Source organism: Diplodia corticola, assembly GCF_001883845.1.
Source record: "Diplodia corticola strain CBS 112549 chromosome Unknown scaffold2, whole genome shotgun sequence".
NCBI classification, from domain to species: Eukaryota; Fungi; Ascomycota; class Dothideomycetes; order Botryosphaeriales; family Botryosphaeriaceae; genus Diplodia; species Diplodia corticola.
Genome location: NW_017971481.1, coordinates 502,690 through 521,563, shown reverse-complemented (window position 1 = coordinate 521,563; position 18,874 = coordinate 502,690). Strand labels below are relative to the sequence as shown.

The window sequence follows — 18,874 nt, the reverse complement described above, 5'->3', positions numbered from 1 at the left end:
AGGCGCCGGCGGAACAGGCTGGCTCGTGCAGGTGACGTGAGGGTGGTGCACTGGTGCTCGCCTCAACACCACCACCCCGCCATCCCGATCAACTGCAGCCCCGCGGCCGCCGTGCCACCCATTGGAGCCGGCAATGAGCGCCCAGCAACGCCCCGTCGCCCGCCGCGGCCCGTCCATGCAGTGGAGCCGGCTCAAGCCAGGCCCCTCGGACCCGCTCGAGGCGTACGGCCTGCCTTCCAAGGGCGAGACAAGGAAAGCCTAGCTGCGGCCCCCGTTGCCTTCGCTCCTAACGCCTGCCAGGCTCAATGACTTCCGCGCCCAAGAGACCTTCTACAACAAGATCGTCGACCGCTACATGAAGTTCTGCGCGGCCTCGGGCGGCGGCGAGAAGCTGGCCGAGCAGTTCGCCGCCATGTCCGTCTCCCAGACCAGCCCCAGCCCCAGCTCTGCCCCGAAAGTATCCCAGTCCCCGTCTCCCCTGAACGTCCCCAAGCGCGCGCGCCCTTCTCTGGCCTCGCCGAAGACGGTGCCGCCGACGCCCTCGGCCATGCGCCCAGCTAAGCGCGACGCATCGCAGACGCTCGAATCGCCCTCCATCCCCCTGCGCAACACCACCATCGAGCTCGGCACCATCGTCTCCGCCATGCGCAAGCTCCGCGAGGCCGTCGTGGCCTCGCACCGCACCGACCGCTTCGCCCAGCGCGCCTACATCTTCATCATCCACGCCGCCATCCTCACCAAGTCCTGGGAGTCGTACCTGCCCGCCCTGCGCTACCTGCTCAACGCCATCCACGCCCAGACGCCCATGACCAGCTCCGAGTTCAACGAGTTCGCCGGCTACTACGTCCTCGACCTGGCCTGCCGCCAAGGGGAGCTCGGGTCGGCCTTTGCGCACCGGTCGAGGCTCGGCCTGGCCTATGCAGACCCGACGGGCCGTGTCGATCGCCTGCTCCGGGCGCTGGTCATGGACGACTGGGTCAGCTTCTGGCAGCTGCACAAGCTGGTCGACGGCTACCAGAAGCGCATCATGGAGTTCAAGGAGGACGAGATGCGCCTCCACGCCCTCAAGTGCATTGGCAGGAGCTACTTCGGTGCGGAAAAGGGGTACATCGAGAAGTGCACTGGCCGGGATTGGGATCAACTCGTAAAGAGCGGGGTCGGGTGGGAACTCCAGGAGGGGGATAAGGTCGTCATCCGCCGCCCGAAAGCAAGGTGAGGCTATCGGTCAGTTCGTGTCGACTGACCGACTGGGTTTTGGCCGGGACGTGGTGCTGCTCGTTGGTGTTTATTGGCGTCTGTGCATGCATTCGTATGGAGTTATTGGTCTGCTTAGTATACCCCTGAGCTCCTTGATGTATATCGAGTGAAAGTCTTCCCAAGGGCTGTTTGTGTCGGTCGCCGTCGACCATGTTGTAGACTTGAAGAGAGCCTTAGAAGTATATACCTAATACCACTCGGCAGTGCCGAGGGCATCAACCATGTTAATAGCAAGCAAGCCCACCGAGACTTGGTCCTAGAGTCTGGCTATGGTTATGTAGAAGTGTACATGAAAAAACACGACGGATATGTGTTTGTCTTCGTCAAGTTAGGTGGTTAGATTCTACAGCAACAGGCGTGTCTTTCTCATCGCAGCGCCGTTCAAGAACTCGAAGACACGGTGACGTGTCGACTGAAAGCAAGAGACGGTGAAGATTTCCATATGGGACGTCTTCATCACGAAAGTCCGACCAGTACTTGTTCGGTAACCATATTGAATCTTCATATATTTGAGAGTCCCCATATGTATTCCAATACCTGAGTAAACTAGAACTGTAATACATCCGTTGAACCGTAAAATTACATGCCACTACAGCTCCAGTTGTCACGGATATCATCCATAATCGCCCGTTAACACCATGACACACGAATTCATGAGAGCAGGGACGTCACACTACGCTCAGTCAGACCCCGGTTTTTTTGTTTTTTTTTTGTCCCAGTCTTGCCGACCATAGTCTCAAACCCCTGTCTCAGACACACATTGTCAGCACCATCAACACCATCAACGGCATTATCGTATACCATACCTGACAGGATATCACTGTCCTCGCCCGTCCTTGATCCGGCAACACTTCCACGAGCTCGTCGCCTCGTGCAGTACAACCATGAACCCATTCTTTGACCTCAGTCACATCTCCCCTATGGACATTCGTGTCATCCGATCCCTATCTTGCTGACCCCGACGCACTCCACCCTTTTCCAAGCATCCTCCCTCCTATGACGTCAATTAGTCTTTAAAACGCAACAGGTATTCGCAAACACCTTCTTCGCATTGGTGCTGGTACCGGGCTCGACAGTCAACGGAAGTCCTGGCGCGGGATCTGGGGGCGTTGCAATGGCGGCGCTTAACGAGCGGGGGTGAGCTACGGCGGAAATCATATCAGTAAGCGATCGTGGGGGTCTTGGGTTACAAAAGGGGTGGTATTGGTGAGGCTGATGACAACGGGGTTGATAGTGATGTGGTGGGTTGCAGGCATCATGTGAGCAACGGTGGGGGCGGCAATTATGCTGGGATAAGGATGTTGTGGCTAGCGATTGTGACCGAAGAAAAGGTGTTGATGGGATGCGGTTCTTTGAGGGGGCGAAGAAGGATGGCTATTGTCTATTGCTTTGAGGGGCCCGTTCAGGAGATGGGGGGGATGGGAGGATGGGAGGATGGGGGTGAGCTTCCAGTGGGGCTAGTGCTTTGTGAAAAGGTTTACTGTGGTGTTGACGTTGAAGTGAGGCAGTGGAGGATAGAGTGTTTGTGTCGCGCAACACAATGGACCGAGCGCTGCTGTTTCTCACCAGCCGAGCCGTTCATTGTGCATATATATATTCACTGGAGTAGCGAACACGTTGCGTATATCAGTCGAAGGGATTGCTTGTGGAATGAAGAATTTGGTTCAAGTCCCCCATTCCGAAGTGTGCGAAAATTGGAGGGGTATGTGCACCAACCGCCGTCAGTCCGGAGGTACGCCCGGCTGAGATCAAAGGGAATCCCGGAGCCCATTCGTAAAAGAAAAAAGCCAAACAGAGAGCGAGCATGCGCAAAGATTTGAGGTTACTTGGCTCGGAAAAGAAAAACCATGGCTATCATGCCCAACTACTGCTTCGACTCTCATCCGATATGACTTCATGAATGTGATATTATCTTAATCCCTACATTTCTTCGGACATTCATATTCCCTCTGGTCAGGTACCTCATTTTCCCAAGTGCATAGCTTAGGTCAAGTTCCCGCGGCGTCGTTTCCCAGGCGCGTATCTTTGTCGAAGTCCTGTGACACCAGAATGCGCTTGTGATCGAAACATGTCTGAGAAGGGCCAGGGGAATCAAAGGCGTACCAATATTCAAACCATCAGTGTGGCATTCGTCATGTATTCCGTGACGTTGAGGCTTCTGTGCAACCGTGTGCTCGGCATTTTCTCGGCAAGACGGGTGTTTTACAGGATATATTGTAGCAAATAGAGCTCTCCTTCATCAAATGGCGCGGTGGCCTAATGGTAAGGCGTTGCTTTCCGGCTAAGGATCATGGCAAAGATTGTGGGTTCGAGTCCCATCCGCGTCGACATTCGTTTTGTTTTGTTTTGATAGTTTGTTTCTTCATCTGTGGCGCAAAAGGCCCCATGGTCTTGGATTGTGCCCGAGCCTCGAGAGGAATGCAGTGGGCGACATAGGTGCGCCGGAGTAAAGTCCTTCTGCCGCGGGACGAATGCCATGGTGATGGTGGGTGGGGTAGCATTGCAGGGACTAGGCTCGGAGTGGGGCAACGGTGGATGAGAGCGTGCAGGAGGCGCGGGGGCTTCTGCCTGACGGTTACCTTTTTTTCTGACGGATTGGTCGAAAGAGAGGATGCCGAGGGCGTTTTCAGCTGCACGTCGCATTATATTGCAGGGTCCGGACAAGCGCGAAGGGCTCAGCTCGACCGGGATGACCCCACATTGGATACAACGTCCATCCAACGTGGCACTTCCGATCCTGCTGAGCGGCAGTCCGCTTTGGACGCCCGTCGTTTCCATTCAGTCTGCGCCGATGCATGGTGGCGCGGCGGTCAGGGGTAATGCCGTGAGGAGCGATAAACAGAGACGGGGTTGCCTTGCAGCATTGCAGTGCACGTGCTGGTCTCCAGGTCGTTGCCGCCTCTTTGACGATCGAGACCAGAATGTCACAGCACTGACTCGTCGATGGTTTTGACACAGACAGTGAGTGCTCTCTGGCGGGTGACGTCGGTCGTGGCAATTCTTCCTCAGTGCTACTACGCTCACGGCGATTATATTGTTCCTACGCAAATACGTACTTTCTTCATTCAAAGCTATCGATAACCGATACACGCGCGGGTTGCTCCGTCTAGCATCCCGTCGACCGAGGCTAGAGAAACACAGGTGCCCAACATTGAGATGCAAAGGGTTAACATGACGAAGATCAAGGGCACCCTGAGGAGGATGTATGTACACACGGACTTCGCCAGGCTCCGACAGGCGAGCTGCATATGAAGCGAAAACCAAGGCCGAGGATCTACGCATATTGCGCACGTCGGCCTTGTTAGATGCCCAACAGGAAGAAATGTCAGGCAGCAGTCTTGCTACTTTGCTGATCCGCTGTCTCGGAAGACTGGGGACAAAAGGAGAAGCGGAGTGTGCGAAGGATGCGCACGTGGACCACTTTATCAGCTTGACCTTCGTGTTTTGGATGCGGCCACGCGTCACCGAGGACCGGCCAACGTGCATCCGAACACACCTTGACTGAGACAGTACTCACAGCTACCTCCAATTTGCCATGACTAATCCGAGAAAGCCTTCTATACCGACGTGCCCCCCGAAACCCCGTATTTCTATTTCTTAACATCCTCGGTCCAAACCAGCGCCGGGCCCAAACCAGCGCCGGGCCCAAACCAGCTTTCGAATGCAAAAGCCACCCCATGGACTGTAATGATGCACCGGGTGCGGCCGGTTCGTCCATAAATACAAAGCTCCGTACGCCCATATATGCCCTCTCACCAATCGAAGTGGTATCCTGTAATGCCGGTGCAAAATGCAAATGCGAGCTGATGTCACTGTTGGCCTTAGACCTTGGTGCGGTGGATAAACGGATGCTTGAGAGCTTCCGTGGGCGTGATGCGCTTCTCAGGGTTGAGGGCGAGGCACTTGTCCAGGAGATCGTAGAAGAGGTTGATCTCCTTGATTTCAGCCTCGCTCAATCCCTTGGTGCTACTGATCAGGCGAGACTTGAGATCACGAGTCGGCTTGACGAAGTTCAGCATGCGAGTCACATCCTGTCATCTGTGTCAGCATCCCCAATGCCAAGACGTCGGGACGGGGAAACATACCTTTCCAGTAATCTTGTCCGTCTCCACGCTCCTGAACATTTGAAGGTTCGCGTCAAAATGGTCAAACACGTACTCCGCCCAGCCCTTTTTAAGAAGCTTGGGGCTGAGCTTGCCACGGCATTCCTGGATCGACCGTAGCATTTGATTGTTGTCGCGTCCCGTGAATAAAATCTTGCCCGTGTAGAGCTCGAAAAGTGTGCAACCGACGGCCCACATGTCGATGCCGTAGTCGTGGGGGATTCCCAGCATAATCTCGGGGGCTCGATAGAAGCGACTCACCAACAGTCCGGCCGGGACCTCGCATTCTGAGATGTCCGCCGCGGATCCCAAATCGCAAATCTTGAGAATCGTCCGGTTCTCGTTGACCAGCATGTTGTCAGGCTTGATATCCGCATGCACAATGTTGCACTTGCGGAGCAGGCTTAGAGAGACAAACATCTGTTGAGCATAAGAGCGGACCGCCTTGAGATGGAGTCCCACATCGCGGCCGAACTTTTTCAAGACTTCACGCAAGTTGATGCTGAGATGCTCGAAGACCATGCAAAGATGGTGCTTGTGGTCGAATGACCTCTCAAGTCGAATGCAGTGACGTTTGTCTTCGGGGTCGTTGTCAATGAGCTTCTCCAGCATCTCAATCTCCTTAACCCCGGCCTTCCGCAGAATCTCATCGTTGCGAATAATCTTGATGGCAACAATATCGCCCGTCCTGATATCTTTTGCGCGGACAACCTCCGAGAACACACCCTTGCCCAATCGAGACTGGACCTCGTATCGGTCGTCGAGAAGTTCATTTAGAATGACCTTGTAGTACCCTTGCGGATCATCCCAAACGTCGAGCATGCTGCTGTCCAGTTTTTTGACTTGCGGTGCCTTTGCATTCTCGGTCGCTTCGCTAACTTTGACAGGGGTCGCAGCAAACATGTCGTCGTCGTCATCCTCAGCAAACATGTCAAAGTCGTCTTTTGTCTTCTTCACGGGCGATTCCTCGACCTTGGATTCCGCGATGGGTGCCTCACGTGGTTCCGGCTGAACTTCGACCTCGTTGTAGGCCGTGGCTGACACATCGTGGCTTTGTCGTCGGCCATCTATGGCTCTGTCCTCCTGCGTATCCATGATTGGGTCATAGTCAGCAGCAGAGGGTCCTTCGGCGTCAGCGGTATCCACACGCTTGCGGTTGGCAAGCTCCTCGTCGTTTTGGACTGCAACAATGGGCGGTGAGGCTGGCGCGGAGCTGTCTTGAGGAGTGCTAGGTGACGTCACCATAGGTGAGACTGGACACACGTCAGCTACAGGTGTACCAAAGGCGGTGTCATACATACCGGAACGTTCCGTACGACCACCAGGACTTTCAGCCTGTGGGGTTGAAGGCCCGGATTCAATTCCAGGCTGTAGAACTTGAACACGCAGAGGCGTAGGCTGATCCATGAACTTAGCTTTGATTGCTTCCCTCCTCTTGCGCCGTCGCTCAACTTCGTCATCATAGTTGACGGGCTCGGGTTCGAGTTCGGGTTGGTCTTGGTCATTCGCGTCGGCCATTTCGGCATCTCTGGTCGTTCCGTTCGGACCTTCGGCCCCGCTGCATTGCGTTAGTTGACTGCAGCACCAAGTATATCATGAAAATATACATACCGGCTGGCCTCAGCATCAGAGTATCTCACGGCCGTATCCTTCTGTGCATCTCGCTGTTTGGCCCGAGAAGGGCCATCTTGTCGCGCGGTCGTGCGGCTTTCGTGCCCACCGTTGACCCGCTCGGTCCCTGAATGCTCCCGTGAGCGCCACTCTGCCCCAGTCTCCCGGCCTTGCTGTCTCCGATCTCTCCGCTCCGGCTCATGCCTTCCATTGCGCCTATCATAGGCTCGGTCCAGGCCTCCCCGATGGGGTGGTGAGCGGCTTCGGGTCGAGTGTCTGCTGTAGCGATTGCGATCGCGGTCGCGAGGATCGTCGTACCTCGACGATGGACGAGAGGAGCTGCCACGGTCTAAATCGGCGTAGGACACACGGTGTCGGCGTTCATCGTCGTATGTGCGCCTCTCCTCGTAGCGGACCTTGAAGTGGCGTGGATCGCGACGATCTCGGTCGCTGTAGAAGTCCTCGTCCCGACGGCGCTTTTCTCCGCGCGGCGACCGGTGTCTGTAGGGAGAGCGCGAGCGGTTGCGGCGAGGAGCGTCCTCATACGCGTCCCTCGGAGATCTCGGATCTGATGCGCGGGGTCTGGATTGACGGTCAACGCTGATGCCCCTTGACGATGGCTGAGCCGTAGTTGCCTTGTCGACCTCGTGTTCGTGGATCTCTCCCTCAGAGTCGGAGCGCGAGCTCATCATGACTGCAAAGCTAGGCCCGTGCGGAACCTAGTCGGCCTGCGGAGGAAATGTGCGGAGAGTTCGAGATTAGCTTGCGTCTCTGCGTTGAAGGCAGGCTTGACAGAAGTCGAACCAGCGAAATGTGTCCTTCCTCCTGAACCTCGGGGGGAGGTTCTACTGCAGACTGTGCAGGCGCAAGGTGGCGCAAGGAAGACGAGATGCTCGCGACGCGATTGCCCTGCGTGCGCGAAACAGATGGAATGAAGCTGCGGCGGCGCAAAAGTGACGCGATTGCGGCTGGTGCGCGCTGCATGCAGCTGCGTCCGTCGTCGCTGCCCGGGCAGACCCAGGGCCAACGTTTCGCCGGCTGACTAACAGGAGATTTGCGCACGTGACGTGCTGAGCTCAGCCGCCCTTGTTTCTGACAAATCGGGCCTCAGGCATCAATGCTGCGCATCGTCGCGGATCCTCATTGTTCACCTGCTTCTTTCATTGCGCAAGGGAGCTCGCGTCCACGCCAGTCCGTCTCACAGCACGAGCGACTCCAGCGTTTCTCCCCCTGGCTCCCATCCCCCCGCCATTCCGAAATTTCCGTCGCAGTGCTCGGGTGGCGGCGCAGGCGCAGACACAGACGACGTCTCAGGGCCAACATAGGAAATTCGTGGCCACATGAACAACGGTTTTGAGCGAGGCGGTCCCGAAGGCTGGCGCGCCGCGGTGATCTGGCACGCGGCGCATGATTCGACGGCTCGGATCTCTGCTGTATGGAGAGGGCTGCCCTGTGAGCATCTTCATCTACGCCCGGCAAGGAAAGGCGCTCATGCACCAAAACTTCTGCTGCGGCGGGGGCAGCAATCTCCCGCGGCCAGCAACCAGCAAGCAACTCCTGCGTCTTTCCAGCGGTCTAACGACATGATGCCACTTGTGGCCTGAGGCCGCGGGCACTTGCGGAACGCTTGACTTCATCAAAGCAAGCCACGCAGGCTTCTCTTTTACCCAAAGCCTTCTGGTAGAACTGGCTTGGATCTAGGGAAAGGCGGCCCCTGCGCCAATAAAGCAAATGACTCGGAAGCCAAGCTTGAGGCACGCTCATTGGAAACCGCTGCGCAGGATGCATGTTGGCGCAGTGCAGCAGAGGTTTCAGCCGGGCACGCGAACATGTCGTCGATGTCGACCTGACCTGACCCACGCAGATGCAACCTCAAGCCCGGAAGTGGCCTACCCTGCTGACCAGGGCAGCTGAAAACCGGGGAGCAGGGACAGGATCTAATCGGCGCCGCCGTTACGCCAAGGCGAGTAGAGCGGCCGCCACACGATTCATGATCGCCTCTACGTAGACTTGCCAGCGCGAGCGGTTCACTCCGTGGCGGTCCTAGCGGCATGCAACTCGGGCACGGGAGCCAACGCTCGCAAGCCTCGCAGTGCTCAGCTCGTGTTCCCGGCGTGTCGTCTCGCCTACATGCCGGCACGCGATTCGGGTTTGCTGCGCTGAAGTATAACTGGATCTAGCTAAGTTCTCTAGCTCGACGGCTCGACGAGGATGCCTGCGCCTGAGTGCCGGTCGATCCTGACCAAGCTCAGAGCTCATGGCTGTCTACGCGCGCCAGACCACCAGCCGTCTGCCGCCTGTCCCCCCCCCCCCCCCCCCCCGGTGATTTACATGCCAGCCTGCTGGTCGGCATTTGCCTGTCTGATGCACGCTCTTGGCATCGACGCTCGCGGCCGGTGCAACCGCCCACCTCGCTAATAACTGTCTACGACGTCTGACGCCTCAGCCACTTCGACGTGCCGGCGTTCATCAGGCGCAGGTCTCGGGTTCGGACAAAGCAGGTTGAACCAAGGAGCAAATTCCAACAGACGCCAGCCTAACGCAAGACGGCTTGCCTAAAAAAGGCGATCCCGCTACAGGCGAGATCCGAACGGACTAGGAGGGGCGCTACTGGTCATCAGGCACGGGTCGGCGTCTGCCTGTTGGACGTACCCTGAGCCAAGCAGAAGCGAGCACAGCCGCGCCCTACGGATCCTCCCCTGGTGGAGCGTGGGCTGCTATACATGGCAATCTTGGGAAGTGAGCTAGGTGAGGGCAGAATAATGAAGGACCCACAGCCACAAAGTTTTCACGGCCTGCATCAACACATCCTCAGGGGCGACGGTGGCAAGTGGACACACAACTGACGCCGCCGTCCACTGACGACGCGTCTTGCCAGCCCGACGGGCAGTCTCTGCGACGCTACGCTTCTTCCTAAGCGGCGCTGGGGATGCCGGCCTCTGCGCTGCGCGCACGGAGATTTGAATCTCCAATCCCGGGCCGAGCATGCCATACGAGGCAGGCGCGAAGAAAGGAGGAGCTCTTTGGGCGTCTACTGTGTAGGACTTGGGCAGCAGTTTTTGGCGGAGCGCGTCCAAGCTCGCAAGGTCATCGGGACGAGCGCTACCCATCTCAACTTTGGAGCCGGCGGGCACGCGGCTCTGCTGGCTCTGGGCCGGCGGCGGTCCCTGCCCATCAGCGGCTCGTACATGTGTGTGGTGCGACGGAATGGAGCGGGCTGCGGGCGTAGGGCATGGCAAAAGATGTTGATCTGGCGACCCAATGGTGGAGATCAGCAGCAAGCATGTGAGCCTGAGCCAAACGCCGCGTCGGCAACGGATCACCGTCCCTGACGGGGCCTGGCGCTACAGCGGGGGCGGACTAGGCAGGCGATGATGAAGCGGCTGTGGACGTTGGGGACGCGGGCGCCACCGCACTGCGTCATCTGGCGGCTGTGGCTCGTGGAGGGCGGCTGCTGGGGATGCAGAGAGGTGTGTCTGCGAAGGCAGTCGGGCCGAGGGCGGTTCGCTGCCATCGGTGGCAGAGGCGCTCGAGGCACAGAGGGAGGGTCCACGGCGCGGCTGTGATCCACCCTTGGCCGCGCAGCGACAGTGCCGGCCGGCTGCGGACGACAAGCGCAGGCGTGGCGATCATGTTCCAGACCGCACGCTTGTGGGGTAGCTCCCGGGCGTCCTCCACCGGGCGGCGGTGATGGAGGACGTCAGGGTGCAGGCCAGGGTGCAGGTCAGATCTGGCGCTCACAGCATCGAGCGTTGCCGCTCCGGGGGGCCACGGGCAGCGGCGGCGGGGCCAGGAGCCAGCGGCGGCGAAGCTGCACTGAGAGGGGCCATGGGCCGGCGGCGGACGGGCGGGCAGGCGGGCAGGCGGGCAGGCGCTGGGCGGCGGGTGGACCGCGACTCGATTGCTGCGCCCACCGACGATCCCGCGACGTGCCCGCTCATCTCATCAGGGTGATGCGAGCATGGGTGGCAGCGGTCTTGAATCAGCGTCTTGGGCGGGCAAGGGACGGTGCTGGTATATCTCTGCAAGATCCGGCGCGCACTGGGCGTGGGTGGTTCCGGATTAGCTGGGCTAGCCGATGGTAGCGTACCGCACAGCTTGGGACGGACGCGTGCTCGCATTCGAAACGAGGTGTTTGCTCGCCATCGTCGAAGGCAGAGGCTTCTTCATCAAACTAGCGGCCGCACGTTGCCCCAGGGTTCGAGAGAAACGGCACCCGGTAGGGATCAAGGCCGCCGGCTGATCGTGCAGTGGTGGGCAGAAGGCGCATGGTGCGTCTGCCCTCCAGTCCACCGCAGGGCCGTCTTTTAAAATCGCTACAGTCCTGTCGCGCCCAGCAGTGTCGCGCGCCGTCCCCTATTCGCCCGCGACGCTCCATTGCCCGCCCAAAATCCAACCGCTTAGGAAGCATCTCCGCCCCGGCGCCTGGGTCCGACGTCCGCTAGGTGAGGACCCTTACGTGCACTGGGCCGCCCCGATCTGCGCCATTGGGCGACGACGGCGCTGATAGTGACACAGCCCGCCGAGAGAGTCGACCGCCTATAACCCGTGCGGCTGCTGGACTAATCCGTAGACATCACGGCCTCGAGCAGCCGTGAAGCCAAGCCCGGCCAGGCGGTCGCAGGTGCGAGCAGCCCAGACGTGGACCATCCCACCTTCCCGCCGTAAGGCCAAGCCATCCGTGGTATGCGTCCATCAGGTAAGAAGCCCGGTGCCTGGCCCAGCGCCTAGCGTCGTGCTTAGGCTTTGCCTGTCCTCTGCCACCCTCGACTCCGCGACACCGAGCGCGGCGGGACACTAGGGACCGCTGACAGCTGCTGCTGCCCAATCCGTGGTCCTTCATGTCTCGTCCATCGGCCGCGTCTTGCATGCCGTTCTCTTGACACTGACACCAACAATGTGCAGAACCGCCCATAGACCCGACCCTGCCCTCGCCGGTGACTTCTGCCGCTGTACCTCCGCAACCCCATTTCTCGCGCTCCGTCTGCGCCGTCTTCCCGCCTCTGCTGCCCCCGAGATCTGCAGACTCGCCAGATCAGCGAGTCATTCCTCTCCCATCGTCTAGTCATTCGTCCGTCCCTGGCCCAGGAAGTAACATGCCGGCCTACCAGCAGCGGCCCTTGTTTCGACCTATCCAGGTCGGCCCTTCTCCTCCGCAGCTCTCTTCTCAGTCCTCGGACAACACTCCCTCGCCCACCACCACCACGCCCAAGCTCGGCTCCAAGCGAGGACGCATCACCGCCATAGCCTGCGTGCCGTGCAAGAAGCGGAAGAGCAAGGTGCGTGCCCGCGTCCCGCCGCCTCGTCGACCACCTACTGACGCTGAAGCCGCCTCCAGTGCAATGGCTTGCAGCCCGTGTGCAACACATGCGCACTCAAGGGCTCGACATGCAGTTACGACATGCGACAGGAACATAGGTGGCAGGGCACGTTGCGCGTGAACGTGAAGAAGCTGGAGCAGGAACTAGAGGAGGTCAAGTCGGTCCTTCCCTTGCTCGCGACCTCGTCCCAACGCGAAGCTGCAACACGGCTCGCAATCGAGATCCAGAACAATGGCTTTTCCGAGCATTCGGCCGACGAGATGAGGAAGATACTCGAAGGCCCCAGGGCGATGCGACCAGGGTCCGACGACACCGCGCCCGCTGTTGGCTCCTCGTCGTCATCGTCCATGGGCGGGGACCAGAAGAGTGACGTGACGGCAACAGCAGCATCGCCAGAATCCATGCCGGCCTACTATTCTGGATACGGACAAAGTGTTAGCCCGGGGTTCGCGCAAGGTTTGCCAGCCACCACAGAGGTATGCTCCAGATGCCCCATTAGTTTCAGGCAACAGCCTGGTACCTAACAAGACCTTGCAGGCGCAATGGTCGACGCACCCCCTCTTAACAACGGGCGACAGTGGCGTCTGGATGCCAGACGGTACTTTTTCTCCACCACACGCCCAAACATCGCCCTATCGGGAGGGGTCGACTGCTCCCGCGGTCTTGTCGCATGGAAGGTTAGCAACTCCGCGCCATCAGGGAGCATGGAGCATGTGGTGAGAACAGCCACTGACCTTTGCTATAGCAAGCAGGACATCCTTGGATCAAGTGCTTCGCCGATGACGATGACAGCCCACGCCATTAATCACCCCTCCATAAACTTCCAGTCCGTCTTGGCGCACGGATCGTCCATCAACCCAGTGACATACACCTACACAACATTCCGGGAAAGGAAGAGGCAGGCACAAGCAGACGGAGAACCAGAGGTGAAGATCTTTGGTGACCGGGAGAACGACATTCGCGGACTGTTGAACGGAGAGACAGAGTTTGATAATGAGCAGCCTTTGTCCGTCTGGGCTCCAAGAGTGGCGAACATGTTCTTCACCCATGTCGGCATTCCGGAGAAGCTTGCGGCCTGCGAGGTCCTAAAGGAGGTCATGGCGGTATGCACCCAGAGAAAGATCCCTTTGCCCCTGAGGGCAGAGTACTGGGGCTTAATATGGTCGGTTTCGCTAACAAGCGAAATAGTGGCAAATTTGTCCCAGCCGACACAATCTCGAAAGACTTCCAGAATGGGCAAGACCTACGCAATTTCAGCAGGTTATGCCGCACGATCCGACAATCGACTTTCTCCCCTGGTACGTCCAAGAACGGCCGGAGTGCGGTCCGGAAAGAGAACCGGAAACGTCTACTAATATTTCCTCCTCTAGGCCTTCGGTCCGCGACTTCTTTTTACACAACGCCGACCAGATGGTCGCAGGCGTCCTCGTAAACCACCTGTCGTTAAACTGGCCCCATGAAGATTCCCATACTGTTTATTGCGAACCAAACTCGGGTAAATTGGCGTTATCAGGTGCCTTCCGCGAGCACATTGGAAACCTGAACAACTGGACGCTGGCCCCAGAGGTGTTCGAACAAATGCCGTTCCTGCTTGGTAAGGTCCGAGCAACAGGAATGCATTGATCCTGAGAGATTTGGATCGTTTGGATGGTCCCAGAGGCGACTCCGAGGTTCGGTCAAAACGGCCATGTGTGACGATATTCCCCGCGGCCTTGGACTCTCCCGGCACGACGACATGGTTCTCCTCGATCGACAACCAGAAGAAATGGTCCAGCGGCCGGATGCCTTCGGGGATTTTCCCTTTTCCTTGTGAGACGTGGAAAGTAAGTGATGGGGACGGGGGCAGTATTGGGCCGAGACGATCGGAACTGCCACACATCCTCTCTTTGCGATCTTTCCGTCGATCTAGGTAAAATACTACCTCCACACATAGTTGACATTGGACTGCTTGCTTTCATGCAATGGTATGATCCAATAAACCTGGTGTGTAACGTGTATGCGCTTCGTCGTGCGGTCCGTTTTGATGCTGCTAGGTTGTTCCTTTTTTTTTTTTCTTGGGTTGAGCGCGTGGACCCCTGTACAACACTTCATGTTTCTTAAGCTGTCGCCATTTTGTATTGCCTTGGTGTGTTTCCTCTTGCTCTTTCTCCTCATTTCTGGCCGACCATAGTCGTACGTGCGTATCCAGCCTTTGGGCTCTGTATTTGTGTTTGTTTACTTGACTTTTCCAAGTTTTGTTTTTGTGATTCACGCCTATGGGCAAAAGTGCAACAAGCGTGGCGCTGAAGAGGGAGGGATTGGTTTTATTCCCCAGTATTGTTTTTTTTCGTGTCGTTCTTCGGCGGGTGTGTGATCCGATAGAAATAAGGGGGGGCTGGCGTTGGGATTGGGCGCAGTGAAGGTCGGGCGAGCGAAAGACGGGTAGTCTTTATATGCAGAAGCTCCTTTTAGGCCGGCCCACTGCGTTCCTTGTGGCTGCCCGCCTCGTCAGTCTAGAATGCACAGGGATCGGTGCCTGAGTCAGGATAGACGGGGAAAGGGCCGAAAAATGCAGGGTCGAAGTGAGGAGAGTGGAGGGTGGAGGATGAATGAGGGGAAGAACAGCGGCCTGTACATAAATAAAAACGGGGAAGAGGAAGCAGAAACCCGGTAGCAAGCCATGAAGCACCAGCCAAGCGTCTTGGATCGTGTGAGACCAGGGCCGGGCGACAGTCAGGTCAAGTAGCGCAGCGGCTGAGGGGCCCGTCGCCAGCCTTGCCCAGCTTTCGTCCGAGAGTAAAACCGGCCAACGATATCACTCGCATGCTATTAGTATATATTCCCACCAGCCCGATCTAGCTCGCAATGTCACAGCCTCCGCGAAAATTACCCGGGGCAAACGGGGGGGGGGAGGCCGCAAAGGAGGGTGCCGCGGGGCTCTGGCAGCCAGCACGACGGGGGCGGTCGTTTCTTAAACGGACGGACGAAAGAGGGAGGGGACAAGAACGCCTGATCGGATTTACAGTACATATGCACAAGCCCTCGCCGCACACACCTCGCCGCCGCCTGTCCACCCAGTCACCTCCGATCTTCCCCCGTTGCGTTACGGCGCGAATCGGTGCACGCAGTGCCCCCCCTCCCCCGTTTTGATTCCTCGTCATCGTACGGCGCACCCGGGCTCGCCCTTGATGCGCCGCCTGCTGACGACGGCCCGCGGACGAGCGAGGCCGCGGACGGCCCATCTGATGGGCAGCAATGGCCGGCAGCGACGTGGCATTGTCCGCATTCCAGCCCAAGGCTGCTGCTGCCGTCGAGTCCAGAGCGCGGAGGCCGGAGCCCAGAGCCTCAGGCAGCAGAGGCGTGCGGCCTCACGAAGCCCAAGCATTACCCGATCTGGCATGCGTGAAGCGGAAAAAGAAAACAACACGCACGGGAAAACAAGAGACGTGACCAGCCGCGCGGGCCAGGGACCGAAGCGGTAACTGCAGGGTCTCTGCGAGGAAACCGCCAGGGCTAACGGCGCAGAGCAGAGCTGCACGAGCTGCTCGTTATTCCCGGCCCACAGTTTTTTCTCCCTTGGCCGGCATTTTGGCCGAGATGCAAGCCATCCGCACGACTGCGCCGCTCGACGCTCCCCGTCGGCATCAATGCTCGACACATGCTCCAGTGGCTGCATGGGCCGGCCGGGCTCTCGCACAACAACAGCTGCACGGCTTGGCACATGCACGCAGGAACGGAAATAGACGCTGCGGGTGACCACATCCGTGGTGCGCGATGACGGAAGCGTCGACGGGAAATTGTGGGCCTTGCCGGCGCCCATGCCATGTGGGATATGATGTTATGCTTTTTTGGAAGGAAGGCTGTATGGCTCCACCCCGAGAGTGCGGCCCCGCAAGCTATTGTTCCGGTCGATCTACGAGCCCAAGGCGGGCTGCTGGACCGGTCGAGAACGCTGCGTCGCTTCATGGGTGCTGGCGGTGGTGGTGGTGGTGGTGCTGCTGCTGCTCCTCGCCTGGGCCTTCGCCTCATGCGTTCTTGACAGGCCTGGCGTAAACCTCTCGACTTCCATGTCGGCGAGGCGCAAGGCGGGCCGTAGGGCTCGTCCTAGCATGTGCCCGAGCTCGCCCTACGCAACGAGTGATGCAATAGTCCGACCGGGGTTGGGATCCTTTCCTAGTTTCTCCTACATACATCACCAGGCAACACGGTTCTTGTGCCATTCTGGAATATGTGCAACGCATGCACGTCCATGCCAGCGCTCAGTCGCCCCCTGTGTGCAATGTTGACCAATAGGCCGCATCCAGAGATGAATCACTGAGCAAGTATGCCGACTCGTGATTCGCCGGGAAGGCACAGCCGATCGGTTGGCAGGCCCGAGTCCGCTGGCCCGCGATCATCGCCAGCTATGCTTATGCGAACAAACACCCCCTCAACCCAAACCGAGAAAAAAGAAACCTGCAGCATGCGCCTCATCAACTACGCCGCACAGCCCGTCGCACCCTGCCCAACCGACGGCCTCGCGGTAGACGGGCCGCGCGTATCCGGCACGCCCCAGCTCCCGACGCAAGCCATCCGACACACAGCATCATTCTGCACTCACTAATCACAGCGCGTCTTTTTATTCCCGCCCACTCCAAAGGAAGGAATGCCGCAGGCCCAGTGACATGAGCATCCGTTGCAGCTTGCCCGTAGCACAACGCCGATGCGAATCCACCCAAACAACCAAGACTGTACACAGCGCAGATCGAGCCTACCATAGCTCTTTCCCACGTTTACGCCCCAGCACCTGCTTCGCTGACCGTGCCGCTTTCCGACGTGTCCTTCTTCTCCGCCTCGTTCTTCTTGGCTGCCGCCATCTGCCAGGCTGGGATCGCCGCCCGCCCATTGCTGAACCTGGCGTACGGGCTTGAAGATGCCTGGGCCGTGGGGGTCGCTGCCGACGAGCTGCTACTGTCCTGCTGCTGCGTCTCGCCCGCGCTGGTCGTGGCACCTCCAGCCGCAGCAGGCGGAGCCGCGGCGGGGGGCGCGGAAGTCGACACCCCGCCAGAGTTGCCATTCACTCCAGCCGCTGGTGAGCCCCACATATTCGCACCTGACGCCGGTCTCGACGCTGTGCTCGGCACACCTGACCCCATGCGGTTCCCGACCAGCGTCTTCAGACTCTTCAGCTCCTGCGAAAGATCCTTCAATCTATTGTCCGTGCCCTCCTTGTGGGCTTCGAGCGCCTTCGGGATCAAGTCACGCAGGCCTCTCACGTCATCCTCCAGCCGGCGGCTGTCGGCGTCGCGCCGCTTCAGAGAATCTTTGAGAGAATCCATGACCGACTCCATCTCCGTGACGGCCGAGTCCAGGCGCTGCGTCCTTGCTTCCTCCGACGCCTTGAGGGCGGTTGTGTCCGTGTTCAGCTGGTCCAGAAGTGCGAAGGCTTTCTCGAACGACTCATCAATGGATTTCTTGTCCTGCTCGAGCTGTGGTGGCGTCGGGGGTGCTATCAGAGGGTAGATATAGCGCTGTGTATGGTTGGTCTGAGGTCCAGCTGCGGAAAAGATTTCGACCTACCTTTGCCGTGAAATAGAGGCCATAGCCAACCCCACCCATGACCGTGGCCATGATGAACCAGTCTCGCCAGTCGCGTTTCGGTACCCTGCAACCTCGTCATATCAGCTACTGGTCCGAACATTCCTTCCAGCCATGAACAGCTCTTACGGCGGCGGCGGAGGGGGCTGTTGCCAGTATCCGGGATACGAGCCATATCCGGGAGGCGGCGGTGGCTGTTGATAGCCGTAGGCTGGGGGAGGGCCCGAGGGCGCTGAGACGGCCGACGGCGGCGGACCGTCGCCGGCTGCGCGAGCTAGGGCGGCATCAACCTCTTCCTGGGTGAGATTCTTGGACTGAAGAAAGGCAATGCGCTTCTCGACGGGAGCGCTGGCCACAGAGGGGTCCTGGAGAACTACAAACGACGGTAAGCTTGGGCTTGGACGCGACGCTGCAAGTGGAGCTCACATGTAACCTGCTGGCGGTTAGCGCGTGGGTGAAGGCGGGCGCGGAGAATGGACTTGCCGCTGAGTTGACGAGGTCCTCGCGGACCATGATGACGGCGGGTGCTGTCTCAGCACTGGGGATTCATCGAGGTCGAGGGTTGCAACGCTGGAGCGAGGCGCTGGAGACCTCCGAGCTCGCCCGCGCCGCGCAGCGCCTGAGCCGAGGCTCATCGGCATCACGTGTTCTGCGCCCTCCATCTCCGCCCGCCAAGAGCGGCGCCTGCAGATGGATGCGGGCTTGGTCGGGTCGAGATTGGCAGTTTATCTTATCTTGGGCGACGGGGATCAGATATCGTGGTCAGTTATCTGATGATCTCAGTGATGTCGTCCCTACCCTCGCCCCGCGTCCGAGTCTCCACAACAGATCGCGCGGAACCGAAAACTCTAAGGTGGTACCATCTCGCATACGACGGATCGACCTTGCGCCATGACTTGCAGCTGCGCCCTTGGCTTCGCCCGATTCTGCTCGCCCACGGCTACGGACCATGTCTGTTTGCACCTCTCGCCCTCGTCGTCCTTGCCTCATGCATCTCGTCGCTGCTGCGCCGCATCTCGCAGCTTC

At 58.8% G+C, this 18,874-nt stretch overlaps 4 protein-coding genes across 4 annotated transcripts; 2 read left to right on the top strand and 2 right to left on the bottom strand.

Moving 5' to 3' along the window:
* Positions 1 to 133: 133 nt before the first annotated feature.
* BKCO1_2000173 (sac3 ganp nin1 mts3 eif-3 p25 protein) lies at positions 134 to 1,216 on the top strand (the record flags this gene model as incomplete). The annotated part of the gene is made up of 2 exons (XM_020272367.1): positions 134 to 222; positions 301 to 1,216. The coding sequence occupies 2 exons, from the start codon at positions 134 to 136 to the stop codon at positions 1,214 to 1,216; spliced, it is 1,005 nt and encodes a 334-aa protein (XP_020134903.1).
* A 3,862-nt stretch (positions 1,217 to 5,078) lies between these two features.
* On the bottom strand, positions 5,079 to 7,663 carry BKCO1_2000172 (serine threonine-protein kinase prp4; the record flags this gene model as incomplete). Its single annotated transcript, XM_020272366.1, has 4 exons — positions 5,079 to 5,288; positions 5,343 to 6,613; positions 6,662 to 6,918; positions 6,972 to 7,663. 4 exons carry the CDS (start codon positions 7,661 to 7,663, stop codon positions 5,079 to 5,081), a joined length of 2,430 nt encoding a protein of 809 aa, XP_020134751.1.
* A 4,404-nt stretch (positions 7,664 to 12,067) lies between these two features.
* BKCO1_2000171 (bzip transcription factor) lies at positions 12,068 to 13,915 on the top strand (the record flags this gene model as incomplete). The annotated part of the gene is made up of 6 exons (XM_020272365.1): positions 12,068 to 12,250; positions 12,310 to 12,768; positions 12,830 to 12,969; positions 13,038 to 13,395; positions 13,481 to 13,590; positions 13,663 to 13,915. 6 exons carry the CDS (start codon positions 12,068 to 12,070, stop codon positions 13,913 to 13,915), a joined length of 1,503 nt encoding a protein of 500 aa, XP_020134749.1.
* A 3,128-nt stretch (positions 13,916 to 17,043) lies between these two features.
* On the bottom strand, positions 17,044 to 18,361 carry BKCO1_2000170 (peroxisomal membrane anchor protein; the record flags this gene model as incomplete). The annotated part of the gene is made up of 4 exons (XM_020272364.1): positions 17,044 to 17,781; positions 17,831 to 17,915; positions 17,978 to 18,213; positions 18,275 to 18,361. 4 exons carry the CDS (start codon positions 18,359 to 18,361, stop codon positions 17,044 to 17,046), a joined length of 1,146 nt encoding a protein of 381 aa, XP_020134750.1.
* Between the last annotated feature and the right edge of the window lie 513 nt (positions 18,362 to 18,874).